Raw genomic sequence first — 27,129 nt, forward strand, 5'->3', positions numbered from 1 at the left:
GATCCTATCTTCCTCCTCTATATGCAAATAAACAAGCAGAATTTTCACTTGCCAAAACCAGGGTGTGCCAAGAAATCCAGCCTTTGTGAAGAAACATGAGTATACGCCTCAGCTGACTACATCAGTTTATTGGACCTTATCTGTCAATTTACAGACCTCCTTCAAAGTGTCCTCAGTCATCAGATTTCTTAGGATGCATTTTAAGTAACCAGGCTGACAAAAATGAGGTTATGTGGAGTGATAATAAACTAATTAAATGTACCAAAGATGAACGTACTTTCACCACAGGCCCTGGAACAGCCCTGAACAGGCTTGGGTGGCTAAAGACCAGTACTCGAGATGAGGGGGGATGGCATCCCCCTTGAAGTAAAAACGGCCAAAATCATCCCCCCTGTAAAACTGCCACCCCCCCCTTTCCATCCCTTATATCATTTCATCAATGAATGTGGTTTTACTGCTATTTAAACATTTAGAGTCATCACCAGAAAAATAACTTATTTGACCAATTTTTACCTGTTTCAAGTACATTTTCACTTTAAATAAGTAGGAAAATCTGCCAGTGGGACAAGATTTTATCTTCTTATTACAAGCAAAAAAAAACTGGTTCCACTGGTAGATTTTTCTACTTATTTCAAGTGAAAATCTACTTGAAACAGGTGAAAATTGTTGTTTTTTCCAGTGATGATTCTTGTTTTAAGTGTAATGAGATTTTTTTACTAAAATGAGACATTTTAACTAGAAATAAGACAAATATTCTTGTTACGATTTTGAGTTTTTGCAGTGATCCATTTTACTTATCCTGTGAAGGACAGAGTCATATTGATAAGTTCAGAAAACTGTTTTTTATTGTGTTTTGATGTACTTGATGTAAATCCAGTGGATATTTAAAGCTTACAGAAGGCTGCATTTAACTGCTGCTATGTCATTCCTGCAGTATTTTTGCAGGTGTTTTGGTCAGTGCTATTATTTGTAATATATTATATTATTTGTAATCAGCACAAATTATCTGTCCCCATATGATGAAATCCACCATCCCCCCTGATTTCTTTTTACAACTCGAGTACTGCTAAAGACTGATGTAAAAACGTTCTAACAGCTGCTGTATTTGCCTCTTCCTGCCCCCCAGCCGTCCAGATACCTCCTTCTCCTGGTTTGTCAATCCATTCAAGTGTTTCTTCCACCTGGTGTGGCGAAACTACAAGAAGTACATCATCATTGGCTTCCTCCTGCTCGTCACGGCGCTCTTCCTCGCCCTGCTGTTCTACACGCTGCCAGGAGCCATCTCTCAGAAGATCTTAACAGGCTAACAGACGGAGCACAATGGACATGTCATCTTTTAAAACCACACGTCTTCCAGCTCACACGCAAACAAGAACACCAATTTTCAGTACTTTTTCTTTCACATGAATAGGAACAGAAGGGCTGAGACATGGGGCACTTTTCACATTTTTTTTTTTAATGGAAATCGTTGACAAAAAAAGGAAATAGGCTACAATAGTCAGTAACGTGTAGTTTTGGAAACAAAAAACAAACTTGTTTCAGGTTATTGACACGATGAAAGTCTTAACTGCAGTCGTTATAACTGAGCAGAACTTGACGAGCCCCGTTTCACATCCGTGTTACTGGTCAGTCTTGAACATGTTTCGACTCCACAAGAGTCAAAGAAGGGGCTTAGGGTTGGCCATCTCTTCTTCCAGATGTGTTGCATTCCTGCATGTGGGATTGATTGTGTTTGTGATGAGCTGCTCGTAAAATCCCAAAATATGTGCTGAGTTTTAAACTCACTCATACACAGCATCTCAAGAGGTGAATCTGTGGGTTCCCCCCTCCTGAAACGGCAGCAAGAAGGTGACGGTGCAAGAAATCCCACAAAGAGAAAGCAACGTAACTGGATGGGGCCTCTGACCTGTCACTTTAAAATGAACCATGTGAACCCTGAAGATCATATTTACAGATTAATATTTTAAATATGGAACTTCATAACATCGATACTGAAGACATACAGAAAAGATAACGTCCATGTTTTTCACAGCAAAGTAAAAATGGTGCTTTTTTTTTTTTTTGTCAAGACATAAATGTGGGAATAAAGTGCTTGTAAATTGGAGGAAAATGGACTGAAATGTTAAGTTGTGTGCTAAATAAAGCTCCAGTGAGCTCTTCTGTCACTCAATGAGCTGGATCTGTGTTGAGTTCACTGCAACGTGTCGGGGTCGGTCAGCGTGATGCCCTGCTGCGACAGGCTGACCTGAGGATACGAGGAGGAGGACGACGTTACAGCGTGCTCGTGTGGAGCCCTGTTGGGAGCTAGCAGGAGCACGGAGGAGGAAGAAGACGAGGGCATGAGGGGCAGCATGGCAGACATGTTGCTGAGGAAGCTGCTGGACTGAGAGGCCACCAGGTTCTGTCCATGCTGGTTGCTGGAGGCTGAAACACAAGAAACCACTGATGAGTAAAACCCACAACAGGGTTTATACAGCAATCCTCATGTTAAATTTAATACCAATTTAATACCTTTTTCACTACCTTCAGATTTTTTTAAAAAACTGTCACAACATTAAGTGTTAATCACGGACCTTTTAACATTAATACAGATTTTGACCTATAGAACACTATACAGAACAGATTTATAGACTCATTGATGTTGACCAGATGTTTCACATTTATTTCACTTTGTGAATGACAATGAAATAGACTGATTAAAATGTAAAAGGTAAAAAATAATACCAATTTTAAAAAAATAACACCTGACAGTGAATTTAACACTTTTAATGGCCTTAAATTTGGCAATTTTCATTTATCACTTTTTAAAACCCCACGGAAACCCTGCACAATGACCAACACGGTTCTGAGAGAAACATCTTATAAAAAATAAACAATATCACAGTTCTCCAAACTGCTGGTCAGCTCACACCATTCCCGCTAATCTACATCAGTGTTCAGCTAATTCACATCAGTTGACACAAGAGCCACAAGACAGTCCTCTGAAATTGATCACGTTTTCTAAAAGCCTGCTGAGTTGACCTACTGGTATGTCAGCATCACGGTGAACTGTGGTCGCAAATAAGTCTGAATGCCTCAGAACATTTCAACCTTGTAGCGACAGACTGCATTTAGAAATGCATATTCATCCTTTCTTTACAGATAACAGAAGAAAAAACGAGACGGTGAGAAGTAGATATTCACTTTCCACTCCCAAATCCCCCATAATTGCTTTATAATCTTACACCTGTGAACAAGCAGATTACCACATAATGTCATGATTCCCACTTGCCGCGAGCAGCTGAGAGTAAAACAGCCCGTCTACATCCCTTTTTTAATTCTCTCCTCAGTCACCAGGTTTATGAACATCTGCACCTCAGAGTTGGATCACCAAACAGACGTTTGCGCTTTATAATAAAATCGCCGCGAGCCGCGGGTCGCTCTCGCTCTGACTCCCGCTTCCTGATTCAAACGTCTGCCGGCCCCGCCCCCCGACCAATCACTGGCGCGGAGGGTTGTGACGTCGGAAATAGTCCCTGCTCAGCCCTGAGATAGAACCTGGCCAGAATGGTTACAGAAATAGTATCGGCTTGGAGCGGCTCTGCCCGTCTCAGCCCGAATGCAAAAGCGCAAAACGGGGCCGTGGCGGGTAGAACCGAGGAGAAGTGATACTAGTGCAAAAGGGCCAGTCTTGTGCAGGTCTAATATTCTATCCCTGATGTCCTTAAAGAGTTCTATGGTCTTGGCCATTGTAGAGTGGTTGGAGTTTGTTTGAGTTTGTGAACACTAGGTGTCTTTTATACAGGTAACCAGTTCAAACAGGTGCAGTTAATACAGGTAGTGAGTGGAGAACAGGAGGGCTTCTTAAAGAAGAACTAACAGGTCTGTGAGAGCCGGAATTCTTACTGGTTGACATGTGATCAAATACTTGTCATGCAATAAAATGCAAATTAATTATTTAAAAATCATACAAAGTGATTTTCTGGATTTTTGTTTTAGATTCCGTCACTCACAGATGAAGAGTACCTCTGGTAAAAATTACAGACATCTACAGGCTTTGCAACTGGGAAAACGTTCAACATCAGCAGCTGACATTTAAATACTTGTTCTCCCCACTGTGTGTATGTATGTATTTGTATATATTTAGCTGCAGACTCTTCTCACAGGTCGTCTAAATAAGGGGCTGCAACACATTTCTGATCCGAGCAGGACTCTGATCTTTAGAGGTCAGATCAAAGCAGGAAGACTTACGTGATTTTCAAACACTGAAATTATGAAACAATATACAAAGTGGGTGCACATTTACCCAGTTTTATTACTGACTGTATCATAGTGCTGGGCGGTATACCGGTTCATACCGAATACCGGTGTTTATTTTTCTTATGATGTGAATTTTTCATATACCGTAATACCGGTGAGTATGTACAGTAGCGCACACAATGTTGGGAACGCCGCGCGGCGGAACGTAGCGCCGCTGGACACTGTTTGTGAGGGGACTGTTTAGCAGTTGCATTGTTTACAGCGGACACATGTGGGTGAAGATGGCTGAAAACGAAAGTCCCACAACTGTTCCAGAACATGACACAGGGGAACTTGTTCCGAAAAGAGGAGCCGTGTCGGCTGTGTGGAAATTCTTTAGCTTTAAAAAAAAGACGACTTTTTGACGTTGTGATAAAAAGAGCAAACGGTGGATTGAGATTACAAATGCGATCACGGTCCACCTAGCCAAAGACATGGTACCACTTAGTACCGTAGAAAAACACGTCGAAAATATTTTAGTCAAACAGCAATCCCCAATTTATACGAAAAGCACAGAGCTAAGCTACAAGCAGACGTCGCTACCGCTCCCCACTTCTCTGCAACGTTGTTTGCAAATTTTGATAAATAAAAGGGTTCTGTATTTTGACTACAACTGTCATGCATTCTGATTCCTTCACTTCACTAGAATCATAAGTGCTGCCACCTCATTGTAAACAGCATCATTTTGTGAGGCCATGCAAACCTATATTTATACTAGTGTGGACATTAATGTTTTTCTACAATATTTCCTCCTCATGACAGTAAAATAGGCCATTCTAAGCCAATTTACTGCAGCAATTCCTTTCCAAATCATTAGAAAATGTGGTTAACACCACAAAAAAAAAAAAACCCTGATATACCGTGAAACCGATATAATTTTGAAAAATACTGTGATATAAATTTTTGGTCATACCGCCCAGCACTACTGTATCAGCAAACACCCTCGGTGCTGTCTGGGTTTGTGAGCTGTGTACGAGAGGAAGGAGACCACTTAAAAGCCAGAAGTGGGTTGTACGTGTGTCTGGTCTCATCTTACCACAAGGAACTCTGAGTTGCTGAGGCTGACTGCTGGCAGGAAAACCAGCTTGAGAGAGACCTGCAACGCCACCATGAGCCTGATGACGGACAAGACAAAAGATATATCATCAGAGGATATCAAGGAAGTTTAACTGAATCAAAAAAACGTATTTGTGGGGGTGAAAAAAAGTCTCATGCATGTAGAAAGAAATACTTGAGAAGACTCTGCGAGTAGTTGTGAGGTGGGTCAGGAGCAGCTCAGATGTCAGTAATTCAGAACTAAATCATGCAGTGATCCTGATTATCAGCTGTAAACACGTAATCACTGACCTGAGCCTGGTTCAGACAAGCCTGCAGTTTCCTCTTTGCCCTCCACCTGGCCACCCTCAGTCTGGTCTTTTCCCGACGCTCTCGCACCTTCAGAACATCATCAACATCGTTATCACGTCACACGTGTTTTTAACAGAATGTGACGAGCGCTTCCGTCCCGCGCGTTTTCAGGTCGACTCACTAGATCTGCCAGCAGCGGTTGAGGGAGGGATTTTTCCAGCTCTCTGCGTCTGTTCAGGTTTCGCCTGCGGAGCTCGTTCCTGCGCAGTTTGAATTCCTCGTAAATGCTCAGGTCTTTGGTCCAGGGCCGCGCCGCCTGTCGCTGGGAGACTCCGGGGGGGTTGGCTGCCGTGGACGGCAGGAAGGAGGCCAGCTGAGGCAGGGCATCTGGGAAAACCACAGACATACATCGTTTTAAATACTACAATTCAGTGCTGATCCAGATGTTAATGTGTCTTATGCAACATTCATTCAAAATTAAAAAAAGTAATTTCCATAAATGCGACATTTCTTAGCGACTAAGTGGAGGCATCAAGTATTTCGGACACTTAAAGCAGCACAACGTAACTTTCAACTTTTGTTGAGTTTGGCGGCTCCTTTGGACAAAAGCGGTAGTGCTTTACCAGTAGTGTGGAAGGGTTCCTACCATGCTCCTCAAAGTTACATAGTGCCAGTGAAGGCGATACAGACCCCCCCAGACTAGTGATGCACCGATTGTTCGGTAACCGAAATTGTTCGGCCGAAAATGGCAAAAAAACACTTTCGGTGTTCGGTGGAATAAGTGGGAAAAAAAAACAAACAATTAATAACGGCGTTGTAATATAAATAGACTGGCCGCTCCGTAACTGTTGCGCACCACATAAATCGTTGGCCAACCAAAAACTAACCACATAAGAATTTTACCTAACATTCACCAGCAGGTGGAACCAAAACAACATAAATCAATCTATTACAGGTGCGTTTAGATGACGAAATCGAACAGCGAAGAGCCTGGAGTGAAGTGGTGCGGTGCAAACATGTCAGCAGTGTGGAAGTATTTTAGAGTGGCAAAGAATAAAACAAGAATGGCTGTTTGCAATGAATGTTCTGCTCAAATATCTAGAGGGGGCACATCTGCAAAGTCTTTCAGCACTACAAGTTTGATTTATCATTTGAAATGATAAAAAACCCTGAGCGCTTTAATGCATTTTTATTGTTTTAAGGCCTATGTTACAATGTAAGTTAAGCCTAACGTAAGCTCAAAGATGGCCAAAAAATGTATTTTGTTAATTTATTTATTTTAAGTTATTGTTCTTTGCTGGTATAATGTCTGCTGGAATATTTAAGAAATGCAGGGAAATTAAAAAATGTTCAGTTTTTTATGTTCAACAAATGTTTTCTACCTTGTAATTTTGTAAAAGATATTTTTCTTTTAAAAGCATGCCTAAATCAAATTTATTTGATTTATGCAATGGTGAAAAAATTGGCAAAATAAATGAAAAACTGCGAAGAACCATGTTCGGTATTGTTCGGTATTCGGCCAAGTGTTTATTATTATTTTCGGTTTCGGCCACAAATTTTCATTTCGGTGCATCACTACCCCAGACCATGACAGAGGTTCATTAAACCTGTTGTAAATTGATGTACCATCACAATGACTCTGGAAATATTATATTAAGGTGGAAAAGTTACATAGTGCTGCTTTAATAGCACAGAAACCGTGTTTTTTTTTAATTATCATCTGACTTTCTTGGTTGTTGTTTACTCTGAAACAAGTCAGGAACACATTTATCAGTAAAATACAGTCTAGTCGGTATATTTCACTGCCGCTCCATAGTACGTATCAGATCACCAAAAGGATCACTTATAATCAAACATTATCTTTAGCAATAAATCAGACACAAAAATGCTGCACTGAACCTTTGACCCCAAATTGTGGTTAGAAGGAAAAGAGGGTTAGAAAATATTGGATAAATAAAATAAAGAATAAACAGATCTACTTACAGGTGCTCGGTCCTGCTGAGCTGAAGGCAGCATTAGGATTTATCTGACTTGCTAGAGGTCTCGACCACTCTGTGACCAACCTTTGAGGCTGCAGGAACAAACAGCAGTCTGATGTTCAGACTCTACGATGGTCGGCTGTAGGACACGAACATTACCGGTGCAGTCTGGCCTCACCTCTGCCTCTGGAAGACGACTCTGCTGCACCCGACAGTCCAGGAGCAGGGTGGCCATCACCTCCTGCTCCTCCTCCGGCTCCTCCTTGATACAGATCACCTCCTCCTCTTCCTCTTGCGGCTGCAGCACCTCAACCTTCACCTGCAGACAATCTCACTTTAGCACTGCGGTAAGAAATCAAAACAGCCCCTTCTAGTTTACTGCTGAGGATGTCGGAGTCACATCTGATTAGTGAGTCAGGTTTTCTCTCCGTGTCATCCTCATAGGTGTTTTTTTTTCCTGTATTAGGCTAAATAACAGCTAAACTACTGCTCTTTATTTGTATCTATGTAAGTAGCAAAGAAAGACTGATAGAAAAACATGATTATACAGAGGAGATGGAAGATTTAAATACCTGCGGTTGATGATAAAATCATCTACTTTTCTTCTTAATGTAGAAAATGTGGTATAAAATTCCTGTATGTATTTTTCGTTGTATAAATTACAGGTTCTTCAATCACAGTAAATAAACATTTTTCTTTAAATCTTAATTTAAACCAGTATAATGTTTATCTCATCTTACAGAAAAAAAAGCTCAGATGTCTAAGATCAGTACATGTAGGGGGACTTCATGTGTGCTTTCACCTCCAAAGCTGAAGGCGGCGGATTGGAGCTGTCCGGCTGAGCCGAGACATCTGGGGACCGTGATGCTGCAGCTGGCTGATGCCCTGCATCTAGAGTCAGGCCAGTCGGATGAGGGGCTACTCCAGCGCTCATGCCATCTGTGCTGGGACGCACAGCGGTGGTCCACTCACACTTGTCCTCCCGATCCACATCCTTCCTGTGAGCTGCATCTCGCTCTGTTTGACACAAGGGAACTGCACAAAAGACATGTTTGGTCTCGTTTTAGGGCTGGGTGATATGGACCAAAAGTCATATCTCGATATTTTCTAGCTGAATTGCGATACTGGATATATATCGATATTTTTTCTGTGCCATAATTGGGGTTTCCCCCAAAGCATTATAGCATAGCATCTCTGTTAGCTTCATTTTTTTCTGAGGCAAACCCTTAAAAAAACAGTCAGTTTTAATACAAAGCCTCGTGCCAAATGTCACACAGGTACATTTATTAACAGAGGTCTTCACAATATCAAAATGTATAAAACAAATTAAATAAAAGTAAACTGCCTGCATATATAGAATAAAAATGGTTCTTGAATAAAATAAAACAAATATGCCTTTCCTGCATAACAAAATATCCCTTTCCTGCATAACAATTAAATTAAAATACACTGTGCAATTAATACAATGTAGACAGTAACAGGCAGACTTTTCCACTGAGGTTGACAGTTGTGCAAATAACAAAACATTTGTGCAAATCTCAAATAAAACATTCAAGTCAATTTGTCACAAAATAAGCTATATCAAAATCCTTAAAAAAAAAAAAAATTAAATTGATATAAACGATATTGTCTCGTACCATATCGCGTTTGAAAATATATCGATATATATAAAAATCTCGATATATCGCCCAGCCCTATCTCGTTTGTTTGTGCAACAAAACGTCTTTCTCTGGATAATCTTATCTCACACACACACACACACACACACAATTACCGGCCCCCCACCTGTGCTGTCCTGACATTCAGCAGGTTTCTTCACAGCCAGTGTGACGGGCAGGACCAGGTCAGACAACTCTGAGTCAGCCACATCTGAAGGACAGCGCACTCTGACTGCAGGCCCGCTCACACTCTGCGAAGAGGTGCATTCTGGGACTAGGGACACAAAAAAGAAGTGAGACCTGATGAAGAGGAGCAACAAGCAAAAGGAGCAAATCTCACTGGTTTTTACCTTGGCTGCTCCTCGTCGGTGCTCCGCCAGCAGTTCTCTGAGCTGAGCATGATGGGGAGGGCTTGGTAGGGGAAGCGCCAGCCTCAGCCCTCTGTGATCGACTGAAGTTAGGCGGGTGGATGCGGACTAGAGTGGATGAGGAGGCTCTCTGCTGCAGCTCCTCCTCCACTCCTTGCCGGTAGTACTTCAGCTTCAGTTCGGTGTAGCGCAATTTGGCTCGAATGTTGTCGTTCTCTTTCTCTTTTAGAGCCTTCTCTCTCTGCAGCGTCACAAGGTCCCTTTTCATCAGCACCACCTGAGATTTCAGCTCCTCAAATTTGGCTCCGACTACTTTGAGCATCTCAGCCAGCACCGTCTCCACCGCCACATTCACTGCTCGCTCCACTACGGTGCCCATCTGGCCCCGAATCAGCGACACTGCAATGCTCACATCCATGTCAGAGGAGCTGCAGATGGTTCTTCAAAGATTTACCAACGTGCACAAGAAGTTAGAGGGGCAGCTTGATTGTTTATCTTGAGCATCACTCGATCCAACTCTTGAGATACAACCATGGAAGAGAAATAAGACAAAGGGGGGAAAAAAACATTAAAAAAGATTCTTGTTGGAAAGTTGGATAATTTCCAGGCGGTAATACAAGGTTTGCCATTTTGTTCCATTAAGGAGGACATTTAAAAAATTTATTTATCTTTTTACATTTAGCACTGTATGGACAGAGGAATCACTGACAAGAATCAGACGGTTCATTCCCATGTTTACTGCTCAGACCGATCAAACAAGGTGTGTGTAATACAGTAGTAATACAACGTTTTTTTCTTCTCCCGTTAGACTCTGAAGAGGTTGCTCTGAGCATCAGGTTTAATCATCTAGCTTTTTATGTGTTTTGTATTTATTCTGTTTGAATTAATTATTTCAGGTTCCAAGATGTTTGAGTTTTTGTCATTTCCTGTCCTGTTCCACGCATTTATAAAACATTCCTACAAGCATCCTGGTTGTCATGGCACCCAAGCTCTCTACCTAATAATGCCCATCTCTGCTCGAAAACAAAATACATAGTTTTATACAGCAGCTGCATAGCAACATTGTTGTCCTATTTAACACTTATATAAATCTAGCACCTCAAAAGTTGTTTTAGAGGCAACTTGAAGCTGTTTATGTTGTTTTCACCTAAAAGGGGAGGGGGACACTGCACTAAGGCAAAGTTCCCAGACAAGCTGACAAGGAGATGACGATAGTGTAGACGACAAACGAAGAGCAACAAGGAAGTCTAAACCATTTCCTCCCTTTATCACGAATGGGCTTGTAAGAGTCATGTCGAATAAAATAAACAAAATGAAAGCATCGTTATGTTAACATTTCTCTATTAACAGGAAATGAAGCTGGCGCTTCACCTACCAAGCCCTCCCCATCACCTATTAACAGGAAGAGTGGGAATGCACTATTGTGCGTTTCACTGAGACCCGCATACTGCAGGAACACATCTGGTCTAAAAGGTCTTTCGATATTAGTTTTTTACAGATTTTAGAAAACACATGCAGAGTTTGAGTTGAGACAGAGTGATATGACCAAAGAAAGAGGGACTGCACCATTTTTCAACAACAAGTGGCGTAATCTTGAAAATGTTGCTGTGAAGGAGCAACTCTGCACCTACATACTGAACACCCACATTTACAATAGTTTGTCATCCAGTTTTTGTTGTTTTGTTTTTGAACAGGTTTAAAAATCGATCCTCCCAAATTACAGCTACAGGACTGTCTCAGAAAATTAGAATATTATGATAAAGTTCTTTATTTTCTGTAATGCAATTAAAAAAACAAAAACGTCATACATTCTGGATTCATTAGAAATCAACTGAAATATTGCAAGCCTTTTATTATTTTAATATTGCTGATTATGGCTTACAGTTTAAGATTAAGATTCCCAGAATATTCTAATTTTTTGAGATAGGATATTTGAATTTCTTAAGCTGAAAGCCATGATCAGCAATATTAAAATAATACAAGGCTTGCAATATTTCAGTTAATTTGTAATGAATCCAGAATGTATGACATTTTTGTTTTTGTAATGGCATTACAGAAAATCACAATATTCTAGTTTTCTGAGACAGTCCTGTACAATAACCCGGTTGTCGTTTCGGGAGAAACCGCTCATTAAATGTCAATTCAACCTGCGCAACTACCACCTGTTTTATAGAGGAGATCCAGAACTTCAGGACACTTTCACATGTATTAACTCTGTAAAAATAGGCTTCGTTTCTCTCTACACTGTGAAATTAAGATTTTATTTTAGATTAACATTTGGTTGTTTGTTTTTTTTTTTCAAAATTAGATTCAATTATCTTTATTTGAGTACTACAAATGTCTCCTACATGGATTAATGACCACCTTTCTGGCTGCTTGTCATGTTAAAGGCTGTCTGGTATAAACAGGAACACTAGATGATGTTATGACAGAAAGTAACATAAATACACAGGTCTGGTCCTGCTAGCCCGTTAGCTCCGGTACCTGCTGAAGTTCCTCAAGGCAGGTGGAACTGAAACGTTGTTGAAAACCTCCTTCTCCTCGAAGCAGTTACAGAGCTACACTATTGGTAATAGTTACGTTTCCTCCAGATCCGTGTGTACATGTATATCTTTGTTCCTGAGCAGCAGAGCTGCCTGCAGCTACAAACAGCGGAAACAGCAGCGGCTTCTTCGTCTCTTTGTTTTTGCTCCGAGCGCCGCCGGCTCGCTGCTGCCCCCCGGTGGTGCAAAGGTGCACTACTGCGGGGGGAAAACAACTGAATCAGAATCATGTTTATTTGGCCAAGTCACGTCAAACAACAGGGAATTTGACTCAGTTATTTTCGCTCACTGTACAGTAAATATGCAAATGACTGCTCTTATTAACATATATACAATTTAAAAAAAAGTAGGGATGCCCCGATACCATTTTTTCACACAGAGTACGAGTATTTTAATTTGTGTACTCGACAATACCGGCCGATACGATACTTCTACCACAAAAATAACTAGGCTAAAAATGCAATGAAAAATGCAATGAATTGGAAGACAGGTTTAATTTGCAACCGAAATTCAATTTTAAACAAAATCAGCCGCCTGGTGTTCTGCCGATCCTTGCTCCCTGCAGAGAAATGCTACGTTGTGGTTCTGAGCCCCCGCACAGTCGATTTTCAAAGTTTGATTGCCACGCCCATCATTTCTTGAACAATGTAAAAATGGACGGAAAGGGAACTGGGCTAGGGAGTAAAATACAGTAAAATTGTAGCTCTACAAAGGTAGAAAACCATTAGGTAGCATTTTTCAGCAAAGCAGCAGAAATCGGCAGAACACTGGGCTTTCCTCCATGGTCCAGTTGCTATAGTAACTACAACAACAATGAAGTGGTATCAGTGCGTGGTATCGGAGAATTTTTGCTAGTACGAGTATATGAGAGCAGTATCGGCCCCGATACCGATACCAGTATCGGTATCGGGGCATACCTTAAAAAAAGTGAAAGGTGTAGCAGTATGAGGTAGACATGGTTATTGAAACAAAAACATTGTTACAAAATTTTTTACAGCATATGGTTTTGGTTATTATTAATTATTATTATTATTATTATTATTATTATTATTATTATTATTATTATTATTATTATTAATATTTTATCCCCGGTTTTCCCCCATTATTACTATTATTATTATTATTATTATTATTATTTTATCCCCGGTTTTCCCCCATTATTATTAATATTATTATTATTATTATTATTATTGCACAGTGATTGATTTATCTGGGACTCTGTTAATTGTGAGAGTTCATCAGAGCAACAGCTTGGGGGAAGAAACTGTCTCTGAGTCTGGAGGTTTTGGCCTACAGAGCTCTGTAGCGCCGTCCAGAGGGGAGGAGTTCAAACAGACTGTGCCCTGGGTGTGAGGGGTCTGCAGAGATGCTACCTGCCCGTTTCCTGGTCCTGCACCAGTACAGGTCCTGGATAGATGGGAGGTTAGTCCAAATTATCCTCTCCGCAGACCTCATTGTCCGTTGCAGTCTGTGCCTGTCTAGTTTGGTGGCCGATCTGAACCAGACAGTCATGAACGTCTAACTGAATCTTTTATCTAAGGTTTATCGTTGGTGAATGATAGAGACTATTGAGGACCAAAACTAACATAATTAAAAATAAAAGCAGAAATGTATATATTTTGTTTTTCCTTTTCCTTATCCATGCATTTTCATTAAGAAAAATATTCATCCATCCATCCATCCATCCATCCATTTTCTATACCTGTTTTATCCTGTGCAGGGCCAAGGAGGTCTGCTGGAGCCTATCCCAGCTCATTAAAGGCGAGACAACAAAAATATATATTTTGTGTTTCATTTTTCTTCAACATGCATTCCTTGTTTTTACATTCCTTTGTCTCCTCTTTTTACTTTACCTTATGCAGTTTTGCCTCATTATGCAAATGAAGGCTGCACCTCCACTACTATTGGCCAATAAACAGGAAGAAACAGGATAACTTCCTTTGTTAAAAATTAAAGTATTTAACTAGCTAAACTAGTGTTTCCCAACCCTGGTCCTTGAGCCCCCCCCCTGTCCTGCATGTTTTAGATGTTTCCCTGGTTCAGCACACCATGATACAAATACCTGTGTCATCAACAGAGTTGTGCAGACCTTGGTGACAAGCTAATGAAGACCATTAATTAGAATAAGATAAGATAAGATGAGATAAGACCAGGGTTGGGAAACACTGATCTAAACCATTGACTGTTTTCCTGTAGGTAGGCCTACTACTATTGTGGCGGAATCTTTTTTGTCATCAATGTTGTAATAGTTGAAGGCAAGCAAAATGCAACCAAAATGCACCAAATTATCTTTGAACATCAGCGGTCAACACATATACACATAGTAGCTGAATTATACAAGGATTTCTAGTGCTTTGTGGACTGTAAATAACCATAAAGGGTGAAACAAGAAGAGTGAGGGATGAAGAAACTGACGCAGCTCTCAGGGGCATTGCTTGTTCAGATTACAGGACAACAGCAACCTCTGCTGGAACTCTGAAGCATCTTTTAGAACCTGACACAATTAAACCTCACGTCTGGATGGTATTGCTTTTTTATTTTCTTTAGGAAAAAAAAGACGCATGTTTGCAGCAGAATTAGCATGTGTATAAGTTGTGCCTTGAAGCAACTGTGACACTTTACTCCCAATGAAATAATTTTGTCCAAAACTTCAGTTTCGTCTCTGAAGACTTCATTCAATAATGAGCTCTGAACCTGAGGACTGGATGTTTTTTCTTTCATGTCTACATCATAAGAAATATTGATTTCGGATATGCCTGTTTTATCTCTCATAGAGTATATCCAAACTTTAAACATGTTAATGAAAATATCCCATTGTTCAGTGGTTCACATTTTTCTGTGAAAAGTGGTTGATGAAAAGACAAATATAATCAGTGTTTCGTGCAATGAAGTGGAGTGTTATTATTTTTAGTTCATCCCAACAATATGTTGGCCGCACTGGAGCCAACATATTGTAATGTGAAGCCAAAACTTAAATTCATAGTCCACACTCCAACCAAAATGGGGGCAGTATAGCTGTGCAAACTGAGTTGGTCTACCTTCACGTAAAGTACGTCAATTCAATGGCGTCAGTTCAACGCAAATCCAAATCCAAAAATCTAAGAATCAAAACACAGAATCTGTAAACAAGAAATCAAATCCCCAATAATTTTTCTCGGTTTCATTTTTGCCCCTGATGACACCATTCGAATCAACCAGTACCTGGGTGATTTGAGTTTGAGCACTAAATCCAGCCTCAGAAATCTTGGTGTTATCTTTGATAAGGAAATGTCATTAGGGCATCATTCTAAACAGCTGACAAGAAATAGTTTCTTCCAGTTGAGAAACACTTTCTTTTTGCAGTTTCAATCCTGAAATTAGTCAAATCCATAGACTGTATAAAACAATGGACTGCATTCGGTAACGTGACCCATTGTTTCTGTAGACCAGTTTATATCTACAGAGGTGCGGTGAGACATTTCCACGAGATAAACCGTTTAACATGTGGACTTGATGGTGAAAAAAAAAAGAATCACATTTACCCGACGCTGCGTATACAAACGGCTGGTTGCTTGCTAAGCTTAGTAGTACTATGACTATTACAGATGAGAAAGTGATAACTACTAGCCATTGGCTGAGCCGACTGTCTATCAATTATATTATAAATAAATGTAATGCTTTATATAAACTCTCCTGGCATGGTACAAAAAAAAAAATCACTCCCCTCAGAGTTGTCATGATTGAAACAGGCTGTACATATTTTTATTTCTGCTCCAAAGTTGGACATTTGAACATGGGAGTCACTGGAGATTACAGTTTGGGTTAGGGTTAGGGACTCACTGATGCAGCCAGCCTCTATCGGCCAGTCGAGGAACTGGAAGGGATCTTTGTTCTACATGAGCCTCAGTGAGGAAGTTAGATCAGTGTTTCCCAACCCTGGTCCTCGAGGCATCCCTATCCTGCATGTTTTAGATGTTTCCCTTCATCATCACACCTGATTCTAATTAATGGTCCTAATTAGCTTGTCATCAAGGTATTGACACTTCTGTTGATGACACAGCCACTTGTATCACGGTGTGCTGAACCAGGGAAACATCTAAAACATGCAGGATAGGGGTGCCTCGAGGACCAGGGTTGGGAAACACTGAGGGCCCGATTTACTAAAGGTTTGCGTGTGTAAAAACGTGTGCAAACTTGACATCACCCGCAAACCAAAGTGCCAGCTGATCTACTAACAGCGTGCAAAGAGGACTGCGTCTCTCAAATGCGCAAAATAGCACACGCAATCCATTTAGTACTTTTGCCCTGATGAATAATCAATATGGGGCGTACCCGCCAGAAATCGCTAAATACTGGGAGGGGAAGATGCAAATATCTCCATTTACCACGCGCAATGAGATTTACCAAGCCTGAAAGTTTTTGTGTGGATTGTGATTGCGTCTGTATGTAATACGTTCGAAAGGAAGGTGCTAATCTCCACATGCAAAAGGAGAAATATTTTATTTGAATGTTTCGAGTATTATTCAGCAAAAGGTTGCCACAGGAGGCACATTCATTTTTTTATTTGTGATAATAAATAAATCACGTGTTTTCATGGAGAAAAAAGTGTTTCTCATTGTGCGCCTATACTTGTTCTGCAGTCATACCCCGGTGTTGTGCCGTATTCAGCACCCCTGCCGTGAAAAGCACCCCCTCGTCTGACAAAAATGATATTCTCATTCCGTGTTCTGTTCATGTTCTGTTGTCCATGTTCTGTTTAGCGTCCAGTTTTGTGTTAATGATTCATGTTTAAATGCGCTCATGGATTCGGGTAAAAAAAAAAAAATCGGGTAAATGGTTATTGATGTCATTAATTAATAGCCTGCTTACTGTATTGTCTTCCATAATATTTGTAAATATATATAATATAAACTAGTATGTGTTTGTGTGAGTGTGTATATATAAATATATTGAAGTGTCAGTGTGTTGTTTTTTTTCTTGGTCTACTTATCATTGAATATACGAGGGGGTGCTTTTCACGGCATGGGTGCTGAATACAACAATTTGCCTCTTCCACTAATATCTCTATAACTCCAACTCGTCAAATTTCATTTTGCGCTTGCGACTATATCCTACTTTCCATCCACTCTCCATGGCGCAAAGTTTGCGCCGCAAACCGTAAGACACGCAACACCTCATTCAAATACTGCTGTTTGCACCTGTTATCAATTGCGCACGCAATCTTAGTTGATCACCCGCAAAACACACAACAGCAGCACGCGCAAACTTTTTCAGTGCACACGCAATTTAGTACTCTTTATTTAGGATCTTAGTAAATCGGGCCCTGAGTTAGATGGTTGGCACTTTGTGTCATCATATGTACTGAGCCCACTATGTTGCTCACTACTGCCACACATGCCAGAAACTGGTAGTACAAGATTGAACGAACTGAAGTTAGTTATTTAGCACGTTAACTCAGTAGATATCTTAGCAGCCACATATTTATTTTTATAATGTGACTGCACGCATTTCTTCTCATTCTCTTGCAGGGCTGGGAAGTTGGCTGGAACACACCCACCTTGGTTCCATCATAGTTAATTATTTTAGCTTGGCTGGCTTAGCCAAGATATGATGCTTATTTATATTACTTTTATGTATATGCTCATCTGTCCAAACATTGTCATTTAAACTGTATCTACTGAAACAGCAAAAGTGCTCCTAGAGCCTAAATGAGGATTAGCAGACCCCAGTGAGGCATAAAAAAGCTAGGTGGAGTTAGACCTGTTAAAGATGAGGAAGCCTTGCGGTATCACAGGATGAGTGACTGCAGCTCCTGGCAGACTTTTGCTGACAGGATCCTGAAATGATTTGTTGGGGCTGCCGGCTCCTTCAGCAGATCCACACTACAGGCAAGGCAATCTTATTTTACTTCATATACAAAGGCAACTCACAGTGCTTTACAAAGACATTAAGATGAAAGAGAGATAAAAAGCAACATCAGAATGCAAATAAAATACATTATAAAGTCACAGAAATACAACAGGTCTGCTGGCCAACATTTACAACCACACCTCCTATTTCAAATGTCATTTCGGTGGCAACATCAGAAATCACAGCTGCTTCTAGCTGACACTCAGTTAGCACAGCCTGGCTGTTCTTAACCAAGCACCAACCATCTCACTTCTGGATTGATGCAGAACTACGCTTAGTTGCAGTTCCAAGAGTGACTGATAGAGGCTGGCTCCTCCAGGAGCTGGGAAAGATGCTGACTTTAACCAACATGTGGTGGGCACTTTCCCCTCTGCTTTGTCTAACATTTTAACTTTGTGTACATCATATGAGCTTGATCCACTTTTTGAGCCAGCCCCCAGTGGTCAGTTGAAAAACTGGAGATTTTCTTACCACCGTGATCAAAATACACATCATGACTGTATTGTAAGGACACTTCAGCACATCTTACATGCTGTTGAAACGACTTTTATTTGGTCAGCTAGAGATCCAGTGGAGTTGCTTTGAGTCAGACTTCCCTCATCAATTTCTAATTAATGCAAAGATCTGTGTCAAATGTCTTCCAGCCTGAAAATACTTTAGTAACTGTTTTTAGCCTCTTCCCACACTAAAAGTTGCCAAAAACGCCTATCCAAGGCGTACCTAAAGTAAATTGAAAGCTATTCTTGAACCGTTTAAAGTACGTGGATGGTTCTGGTCTCTTTTGAAAGGTAACACTCTGAAGTTTTTTCTCCAACTGTCAGAATCACTGTAACTGCTACTATAATTGAATAATCTAACTTTGAACACACTGAAATAGAAGGTTTTTATTTCAGCCGGAAATTATTTTCGTAATCAGATGTCTGCAGATGAGTGAATCTGTTACTTATTAGCTGGAAAACACAATGGGACCAAAGCCTGAAGCCTTATCTAGTGCAACATCAAATTTGATAAAAATAGCACAGAAAATTAGTATTTTACACTTGTTTTTGTCAGACTATGTCTAGGCGTTTCCAAAAATGGCCATTGGGAGTTGCTCAGTTTTGCTCACTGAAAGTTTTCAGACTGCGCTCAGCGCTCAGGCTGCGGGTTTTTATACAGACCCCGTGGTGTCATACGTCGTTGTATTCAGGATCTCATTGGCTATAGAATGTGCCTGTCATCAGCATGATTGGCTGCAATTGGCTCATTTTTTTCATGACAAAAGGGGGGCATGAGCCTATTTCCAACACAGACGGTCATTGGCTGTTGATGGCTGTGGACGGCCAGAGGAATGGTCTGATTGGTCCAAATCGGTGTCAATCAATAGGACACGACCCCGACTCCATCTTGAGAAAAGAATTTCTATCCACCTTATTCCTGGAGGCTCTACTGTAGAATCTGCTGTGGGAGGAACTTCCGGTTAGCCGCCGGAAGTTCCGTAACGCCATTGACTAACCATGGCAGCTGAGCATGAACAGCGGTTTATTTTAAAGCAATTTGCTTTCAATCTAGCAGAGAAGTTACGGTTTTGTTTTCTGACATTTAATGTTTAACATGTTTATCAACCGTAGCATTTACTAAAATGTCCTTGCGGAGCTCGGGTACGTCGTTTTGTGGAGGAAAACCTGCATCATACTTTGTGGCTCGGATCCGACAGACTGCCGGAGGAGAGACGGGAATCCTCAGAGGATTGACAGCGATATCATGAGAATATCAGGTATGATTTCAGGTTAATGTCATGAGAATATCAGGTGTGATTTCAGGTTAATGTCATGAGAATATCAGTTATGATTTCAGGTGTATGGAGGACACAGCATTGTAGTATTTGTCCGGTAATGACAACCTTTAGTATTATTTATTATTATTTTCTGTGCAGTTAAAATACAAAGTGTGTTTATGGCACGGACTGCAGGGCAGCATTAGAATAAAAATACAATAGTTTCACTACAGACATGTTGATAAGAAAAAAGTTTTTTGTTAATTACATTTTAAATCTTAGCTGTGATCAGTACTCGAGTTGTAAAAAAGAAATCAGGGGGGATGGTGGATTTTATCATATGGGGACAGATAATTTTTGCTGATTACAAATAATATAATATATTACAAATAATAGCACTGACCAAAAAACCTGCAGAAATACTGCAGGAATGACATAGCAGCAGTTAAATGCAGCCTTCTGTAAGCTTTAAATATCCACTGGGCTTACATCAAATACATCAAAACACAACAATAAAAAACAGTTTTCTGAACTTATCAATATGACTCTGTCCTTCACAGGATAAGTAACATGGATCACTGCAAAAACTCTAAATCTTAACAAGAATATTTGTCTTATTTCTAGTTAAAATGTCTCATTTTAGTAATAAAATCTCATTACACTTAAAACAAGACTCATCACTGGAAAAAACAACAATTTTCACCTGTTTCAAGTAGATTTTCACTTAAAATAAGTAAAAAAATCTGCCAGTGCAACAAGACTTTTTTTGCTTGTAATAAGAAGATAAATCTTGTCCCACTGGCAGATTTTCTTACTTATTTCAAGTGAAAATTTACCTGAAACAGGTGAAAATTGTCACATTTTTGTGGTGATGACTCTAACCAGAATGTTAAATGTAAATGTTGAAATAGCAGTAAAACCACTTTCATTGATGAAATGACATAAGGGATGGAAAGGGGGGATGGCAGTTTTACAGGGGGGATGATTTGGACCGTTTTTATTTCAGGGGGGGATGCCATCCCCCCTCAACTCCAGTACTGGCTGTGATAATGTACCGGTTTTTTCCTAAACTTCTGGAGGGGTTAGGTGATGTGGTTGCAGGTTGGGGGTTGTGGGTCTTCCCCCAGGTACATTTGATGAGGGGGCTGGGGGTGTTAGTGGTTAATAATTGTGTACTGTATTGCTCCCTCAGATGAGCCTGACCAGATGGATCAGAACGAGGAGCTGTGATCAACACCAAAGCTTCCTGTGATGCCCAAACACAGTGGTCAGACCCAGGGATGGAGGACCACACCTATTCTATTATTTACGTGCTGGAGATGAGGTAATGGGTGACCGTGGTTTCACAGTTAGAGACTTGCTGGAGGAGCGTAGGGTGAGGCTAATCATTCCAGCATTCACACGCAAAGGATGCCAGCTGACCAGTCAGGAGGTCACTCACACACGCCGCATTGCTCATGCCCGCATTCATGTTGAATAAGGAACCTGGAGATGTACAAGATTCTTTCTCAAACAGGACCAAATTAACTTTGTGCCCAAAATTGACAAAATGCTCAAGATTTGTGCTGGTTTAGTGAATTAAAGAGCTGAGTTTATTTCAAGTGAAAAGTGAGAAGACATTTAATATTGCACTTAAACATACTTACATATTTCATTCATTTAACATTTTCTGAAAACAATTGAGGTTCAGTTACACTTACAGTATCTTTAACACATAACTCTCAACAGGTTAAGTGCTCTATGTAGTTTGTAGAGCTGCACTTACATATTTCATTCATTTAACATTTTCTGAAAACAACTGAGGTCCAGCTGCAATTGTTATTTTTTTTGAGGAAATAAAAGTTCAAATAGTCCTCTGACAGTAAACTGAATCTCTCTCACTTAAGACACAAATGTAATGTGCTTTTGTTAAACAATATTTTTGTGTTAAAATGTTTTGATTCATGTCCCTATATTGTATGTCCTAATATGTCAGGGGGGGATCTTTCAGGTTCTGTTTTTAATAAAACTGAAAACAAAAATGAAGTCTGTTGTATTGTTTTCCCCCTAGCTTTATACAGAGAGGCAGAGCTGAATCTTCTTTGTACCAAATTCATCTACAAATGTTGGAAGCATGTGTGAAAAGTTCTGGAGGTGTTTCATGTGTGTATCTGAAGTCTTTGTCAAATGAAATTTGTAACTCCAGGTGCTCAGTTGGTGTCCAGATAAGCAGCTTGCAGCTCTGCAGCCCCAGGAACATCACTGCCAGCTGGACCTGAAAGAATAAATATAAAAGATGGCTTACAGTTTGTCTTAATGAAGGTTCACAAGTAGCCTACCTGTCACATTAGTTCATAGATTATAAGCAGTACTCGAGTGGTAAAAAAAAAAAACCAGGGGGGGATGGTGGATTTTATCATATGGGGACAGATCATTTGTGCTGATTACAAATAATATAATATATTACAAATAATAGCAGTGACCAAAACACCTGCAGAAATACTGCAGGAATGACATAGCAGCAGTTAAATGCAGCCTTCTGTAAGCTTTAAATATCCACTGGGCTTACATCAAATACATCAAAACACAACAATAAAAAACACTTTTCTGAACTTATCAATATGACTCTGTCCTTCACAGGATAAGTAAAATGGATCACTGCAAAAACTCACAATCTTAACAAGAATATTTGTCTTATTTCTAGTTAAAATGTCTCATTTTAGTAAAAAAAAATCTCATTACACTTAAAACAAGACTCATCACTGGAAAAAACAACAATTTTCACCTGTTTCAAGTAGATTTTCACTTTAAATAAGTAAAAAAAATCTGCCAGTGGAACAAGATGTTATTGCTTGTAATGAGAAGATAAATCTTGTCCCACTGGCAGATTTTTCTACTTATTTCAGGTGAAAATTGTCAAATGTTATTTTTCTGGTGATGACTCTAAATGTTGAAATAGCAGTAAAACCACATTCATTAATGAAATGACATAAGGGATGGAAAGGGGGGATGATTTGGACCGTTTTTATTTCTCATCTCGAGTACTGATAAGTAACAATATTTACCCACCTGGAGGAGTATCCACTTTGCCCATTGGGAAGAATGAGATACTTCTCATCTTCTAAGCATTTCTTCACTTCTTCAGGTCGTCCTCCCATCCCTCAACAGCAGGAGGCAGCGGTAAGATGATATTGTCCCGTTTGAGCTGTGACAGGTGGTGTTTCCACATGTTTTATATCCCCAACGCTCGGAGAAAGAGGGTTAACGCGTTCACTCAGCATGTAAACAAACGCGGTTCTGGCAGCACCGGAAGGAGCTCCCACAATTCGCGCAAAGCCTCATGGGGCGTAGGAATAAGGTGGATAGGAAAGCCCCGAAAACAAGAATTACAGTGAATTAAATTTGGAAATGTGGTAAATGGAGCGGCTAATTTCTAATGATGCAGCGGCTGTTTGTGGCTATTTACAGTTATAATGATGTATTTTGGACTAAATACTGTACTGGATTGGATATACTGAACCTTCCTGAATGTAACAAGACCGTTTTTGTGGGAATATTTTTCAACATATGATTTCTATGAAGATGAATAGGTGAGTTGCATCATTTGCACAAATCTTTGTTTGTTTGTTTGTGGTGTCGATATGTACCAGCTGCTTTGATTATATCCTGAAATGGTTTATATGAATGGAATCACAAGAGTCTTAGGCCACGTTTACACGTAGCCGGGTATTTACAAAAACGGATATTTTCCCCTCTACGTTTTCAAAAAAATCCTCGTTTACACGGACCCGCATGAAAACGCTCTTAACGTCATGCAAGCCAATCAGAATCCTGGAAAAACATCAACAAATGACACGTGTGTAACTTCCAGTTAAGGCTGATTTATGGTTCCGCGTTACATTAACGCAGAGCCTACGGCGTAGGGTACGCGGCGACGCGCACGTACCTTGCGCGTCGCCGCGTACCCTACGCCGTCGATTTAACGCGGAACCGTAATTCAGGCTTCATGCTGCTGGCTGACGCGCTCACAGGCTTGAATGAGCAGGAGGCTGGACGGGGGGCGGGGGAGTTACTTTTAAGTGTGACTTTAGAATATTAAACAGGTAAAATACAAGAAAATATTGACGGTGGCCAAACTAATTGTAAACACAGGTCGCACACATGACGCTGGTGAGTTTCTGGTGCATAATGTGACGTTCTGAAGCTTAAATCTCCGTTTTCCTCCGTTTTCCTCCGTTTAGACGCAAACGGGAAAACGGAGTTTTTGAAAATCTCCACTTTGGCCGGAGTTTTCAGAAATGATCGTTTTTGGGGGCTTTGAGCTGCGTTTACGTGTAAACGAACGGCCAAAACGCATGAAAACGCCTCCGTTTTTGTAAATACCCGGCTACGTGTAAACGGGGCCTTAGCTTTCCAAAGGTATATCGCATGAGTATCTCACTTAACATATGAACTGTGTAAATTACCTAGTTATGTAAATTAGGTCAAATCGGCCCGAGGGCGGGCGGGGCGGGCCCCCCCACTGGATGAGGTTAGTTCACGGCCTCACCATATTGTTTTATACAGTTGAACTTAATTTAACGTTTTACATCTAAATAAATGTATTCACTCTTTTAAAATACTTTTTAAATATTTCTCTTCATGAAGATGGCCCAAGTTAGCGGACCATCCTCAGAGTTGTGCAGACATTGATGATCAGCAGTCATGGACTCAGGTGTGTATGGGTAGAGCAACATCTAAAACATGAAGGGCGATAGGACGACAGCACCCTCTGCTGGAAATATGAAGCATCTTTTACAAGCTGACGCACACTTACGCACACATCTGCACTATATGTCGTCCTTATTGTCTTTAGATAATAAAGCACATTTACAGCAGAACTAACATGTTTATAACTTGTGTCCTGAAACAACTGACACTTTTCTCTCAGTGAGAAAGTGTGTCTTCATACCAGTTTCTTCTGTCTCACTGTGGATTCATCAGTGAGCCCTGAACCTGAGTGTGACATGTTTCTCTCAAATATAAATGAAAACAAATTTGATTTCTAAGATGTATTTTATGAGTGATTTTGGTGGGTGAGTCCAAAACACAGTCATAGTCATAATCTGAAGACCGTGAGTAGTCAGAATTTCCAGGAACCTTTCCCAGCTGGACAAAAGCATGTGTCAGGTGGTTCAAAACCCCACCTTGACCTACCTGTTCTGCATCATAGGAGAACTAATTATTCTTTTTGGCACAGGGACCATTTGTAACAGGAATATTCTGGTGAGCCAGACGATCCTGGCCAGTCACATGGACAAGGCTTGCGTCTCCACTACCTTGAGTCCCTGGCCAGTGACATTGAACACTTTGACCCGGATGATCCAGGGTCAAATATTGAGAATTATCTCCATGAGGTTCAGCATTGCCTCCAAGATTTGCCTCATGCATCATCCAGGGAAAAAGTAAAGCTCCTCTGGAAAACCCCAGCCAGGAGTGGCCGTGTTTTCATAAAATCCCTTCCACCTGAAACCAGAGACTGCTATGAAGCACTCTCTCAGTCTCTGCGAGAAGAGTACTCTTCGTACACCGACTGGGCCTCAGCTACTCTGGCTGCTTTTTCAATTAAGCACCAAAAGTCAGAACCACCAAAAAAATATTACAGGTGTCTGGGAGCTGCGTTCTTCCAGGGACGGAGCACACCAAGTTTGCAAGAAGACCATACTTTTAAGTCTCTCTTCCTCCATAACCTCCATGAAAGTGTGCGGTTCAATGTAACCCTTTACTGCAGAATGAAGAACCTCAACATGCAGAAAATGCGCGAATATGCACAGCTTACTTGGGAAACGCAGAGACGTCCCATTGTAGGTTCTGAGAGCGGCCCGCAGAGTGACAGCTTGGCATTTGAGGGCAGAGAGGTGCCCCACTCCAATGCTGACACCAAAGTAAGATCCATGAGACGACGCTGCCGTCGTACATCAGCAGGCCGACAGAGCCAGGGGGGTGCAGGACTAAAAAGCGAGGACATCATCTTCACATTTTTAGCCAGAGCACTGAGTCAGCTGCATGGTCTTTCTCATTCAGCAGCTGCATCTAATCTGTTAGAGGATTGAAGTGCCAAACATTTAGGCTGTCCTCCCTTCCCAGCGTCCACCACCCTGTTTGCTGGGAAAGATTTAAAAAAATCAAAATGACTGTGGCAGGGTGGAGGAGCGGCAGCCACTCAGGTGATGGGTCACAGGTGTGGCCCATCAACCTCTCCACCCTGCCAGCCTTGATAAGGCGGGGCTGGACAGCAGCAAGGGTTCGTGGGGAGACTGAGAAGCTGCTGCTGGTGATCTGTGTGATGCTGTGCTTGGGCACGTGTGGCGGTGTCTGCTATATAAAGGGTTCTGCACAAAACTCTGTGTCCTCTCTATCCTGTCGGTCGGGCCCCGTAGCACTCGCCGTGCTACACTGGCGCCCAACGTGGGGCCCGACGGGATGGAGCAGGGAAGCACGGAGCGGGCCCTGGAGGCGCTCGCCCATGCCATGGCGGACCTTGCAGCCCTGCTTCAGGGCCAGGGAGAGCAGCAGCTCGTGGCGCTGGAAGCGCTGGTATCCGCGGAGCGACCCACCCCTGCACCACGCCAGAGGTTCGCCACAGCAGCGCGGGAGGGGCTGGCGGCACCGCAGCTGAGAGGCCGGGAGGCAGAAGCTGCGGGCCGCCAAGCGACGGCTCCCGAGACGGCGGGACCCCCGGAGCGACCCACCCCGGCACCATGGCTGAGGTTTGCCGCGGCAGCGCTAGCGGCAGCGCTAGCGGCAGCGCTAGCGGCAGCGCTAGCGGCGCTGCAGCCGACCGGCCAGGAGGCAGTGGCGGAGGCGGAGGCGGAGTCGAAGGCGGAGGCGGAGGCGGCTGCGGAGGCTGAGGCGGACCAGCAGCCGGAGCAGGGCTGCGTCGAGGAGGAGGCGGTCCTGGACGCACCAGTTTCGGAGCAGTGCGGCGTGACGGAGGAGGCGGTCCTGGAGGCGGACCAGCAGCCGGCGCGGGGTGGCGTCAAGTAGGAGGGGGTGGTCCTGGACGCACCCCGGCCACGGCCGTGGGCCCGGTCCCGAGAGCGGCTGTCTCGGCGGTCGGGCCGAGGACGACCCCCCCGACCGTTCCCGCTGGTCGGCCCGACGCCGAGGGCGGCCTCCAGACCGGTCTCGGCCTCCGTCCGAACCAGGAAGGCCCGGGGGCGCAGACGGCGGCCCTGGGCTTCCTCTCCCGCTCCGAGGGACTCCGTGTCCTCTCTATCCTGTCGGTCGGGCCCCGTAGCACTCGCCGTGCTACAATGACCCTACCAATCTTTTCTTATTCAACCACCTCTA

The 27,129-nt window shown here is 41.9% G+C and overlaps 2 protein-coding genes across 4 annotated transcripts in view; one reads left to right on the forward strand and one right to left on the reverse strand.

Moving 5' to 3' along the window:
- The window catches only part of fer1l6 (fer-1 like family member 6), a 51,603-nt gene extending 49,401 nt beyond the window's left edge, over positions 1-2,202 (forward strand). For all 3 annotated transcript variants that reach the window (XM_061724101.1, XM_061724100.1, XM_061724102.1), the window contains one exon: positions 1,127-2,202. In XM_061724101.1, the coding sequence (XP_061580085.1) occupies positions 1,127-1,307 (181 nt within the window). In that variant the 3' untranslated portion in view covers positions 1,308-2,202. The remainder of the gene's footprint in view (positions 1-1,126) is intronic.
- On the reverse strand, positions 1,436-12,301 carry si:ch211-67e16.4 (uncharacterized). The gene is made up of 10 exons (XM_061724103.1): positions 12,115-12,301; positions 9,613-10,148; positions 9,390-9,536; positions 8,407-8,639; positions 7,783-7,923; positions 7,609-7,696; positions 5,807-6,012; positions 5,626-5,712; positions 5,315-5,393; positions 1,436-2,424 (listed from the first exon to the last, which is right to left on the reverse strand). Exons 2-10 carry the CDS (start codon positions 10,046-10,048, stop codon positions 2,192-2,194), a joined length of 1,650 nt encoding a protein of 549 aa, XP_061580087.1. The 5' UTR covers positions 10,049-10,148; positions 12,115-12,301; the 3' UTR covers positions 1,436-2,191.
- Between the last annotated feature and the right edge of the window lie 14,828 nt (positions 12,302-27,129).

Source organism: Cololabis saira, chromosome 6 (assembly GCF_033807715.1).
Source record: "Cololabis saira isolate AMF1-May2022 chromosome 6, fColSai1.1, whole genome shotgun sequence".
Taxonomy (NCBI): Eukaryota; Metazoa; Chordata; class Actinopteri; order Beloniformes; family Belonidae; genus Cololabis; species Cololabis saira.

Coding starts and splice junctions, on each gene's coding strand:
- si:ch211-67e16.4 (XM_061724103.1), bottom strand. CDS start 10,048: ATGGATGTGAGCATTGCAGTGTCGCTGATTCGGGGCCAGATGGGCACC. Junction 6,013..7,608: donor CTCAGCAGGACCGAGCACCT/GTAAGTAGATCT, acceptor TGGTTTTCCCAG/ATGCCCTGCCTCAGCTGGCC. Junction 5,713..5,806: donor AACCGCTGCTGGCAGATCTA/GTGAGTCGACCT, acceptor GATGTTCTGAAG/GTGCGAGAGCGTCGGGAAAA.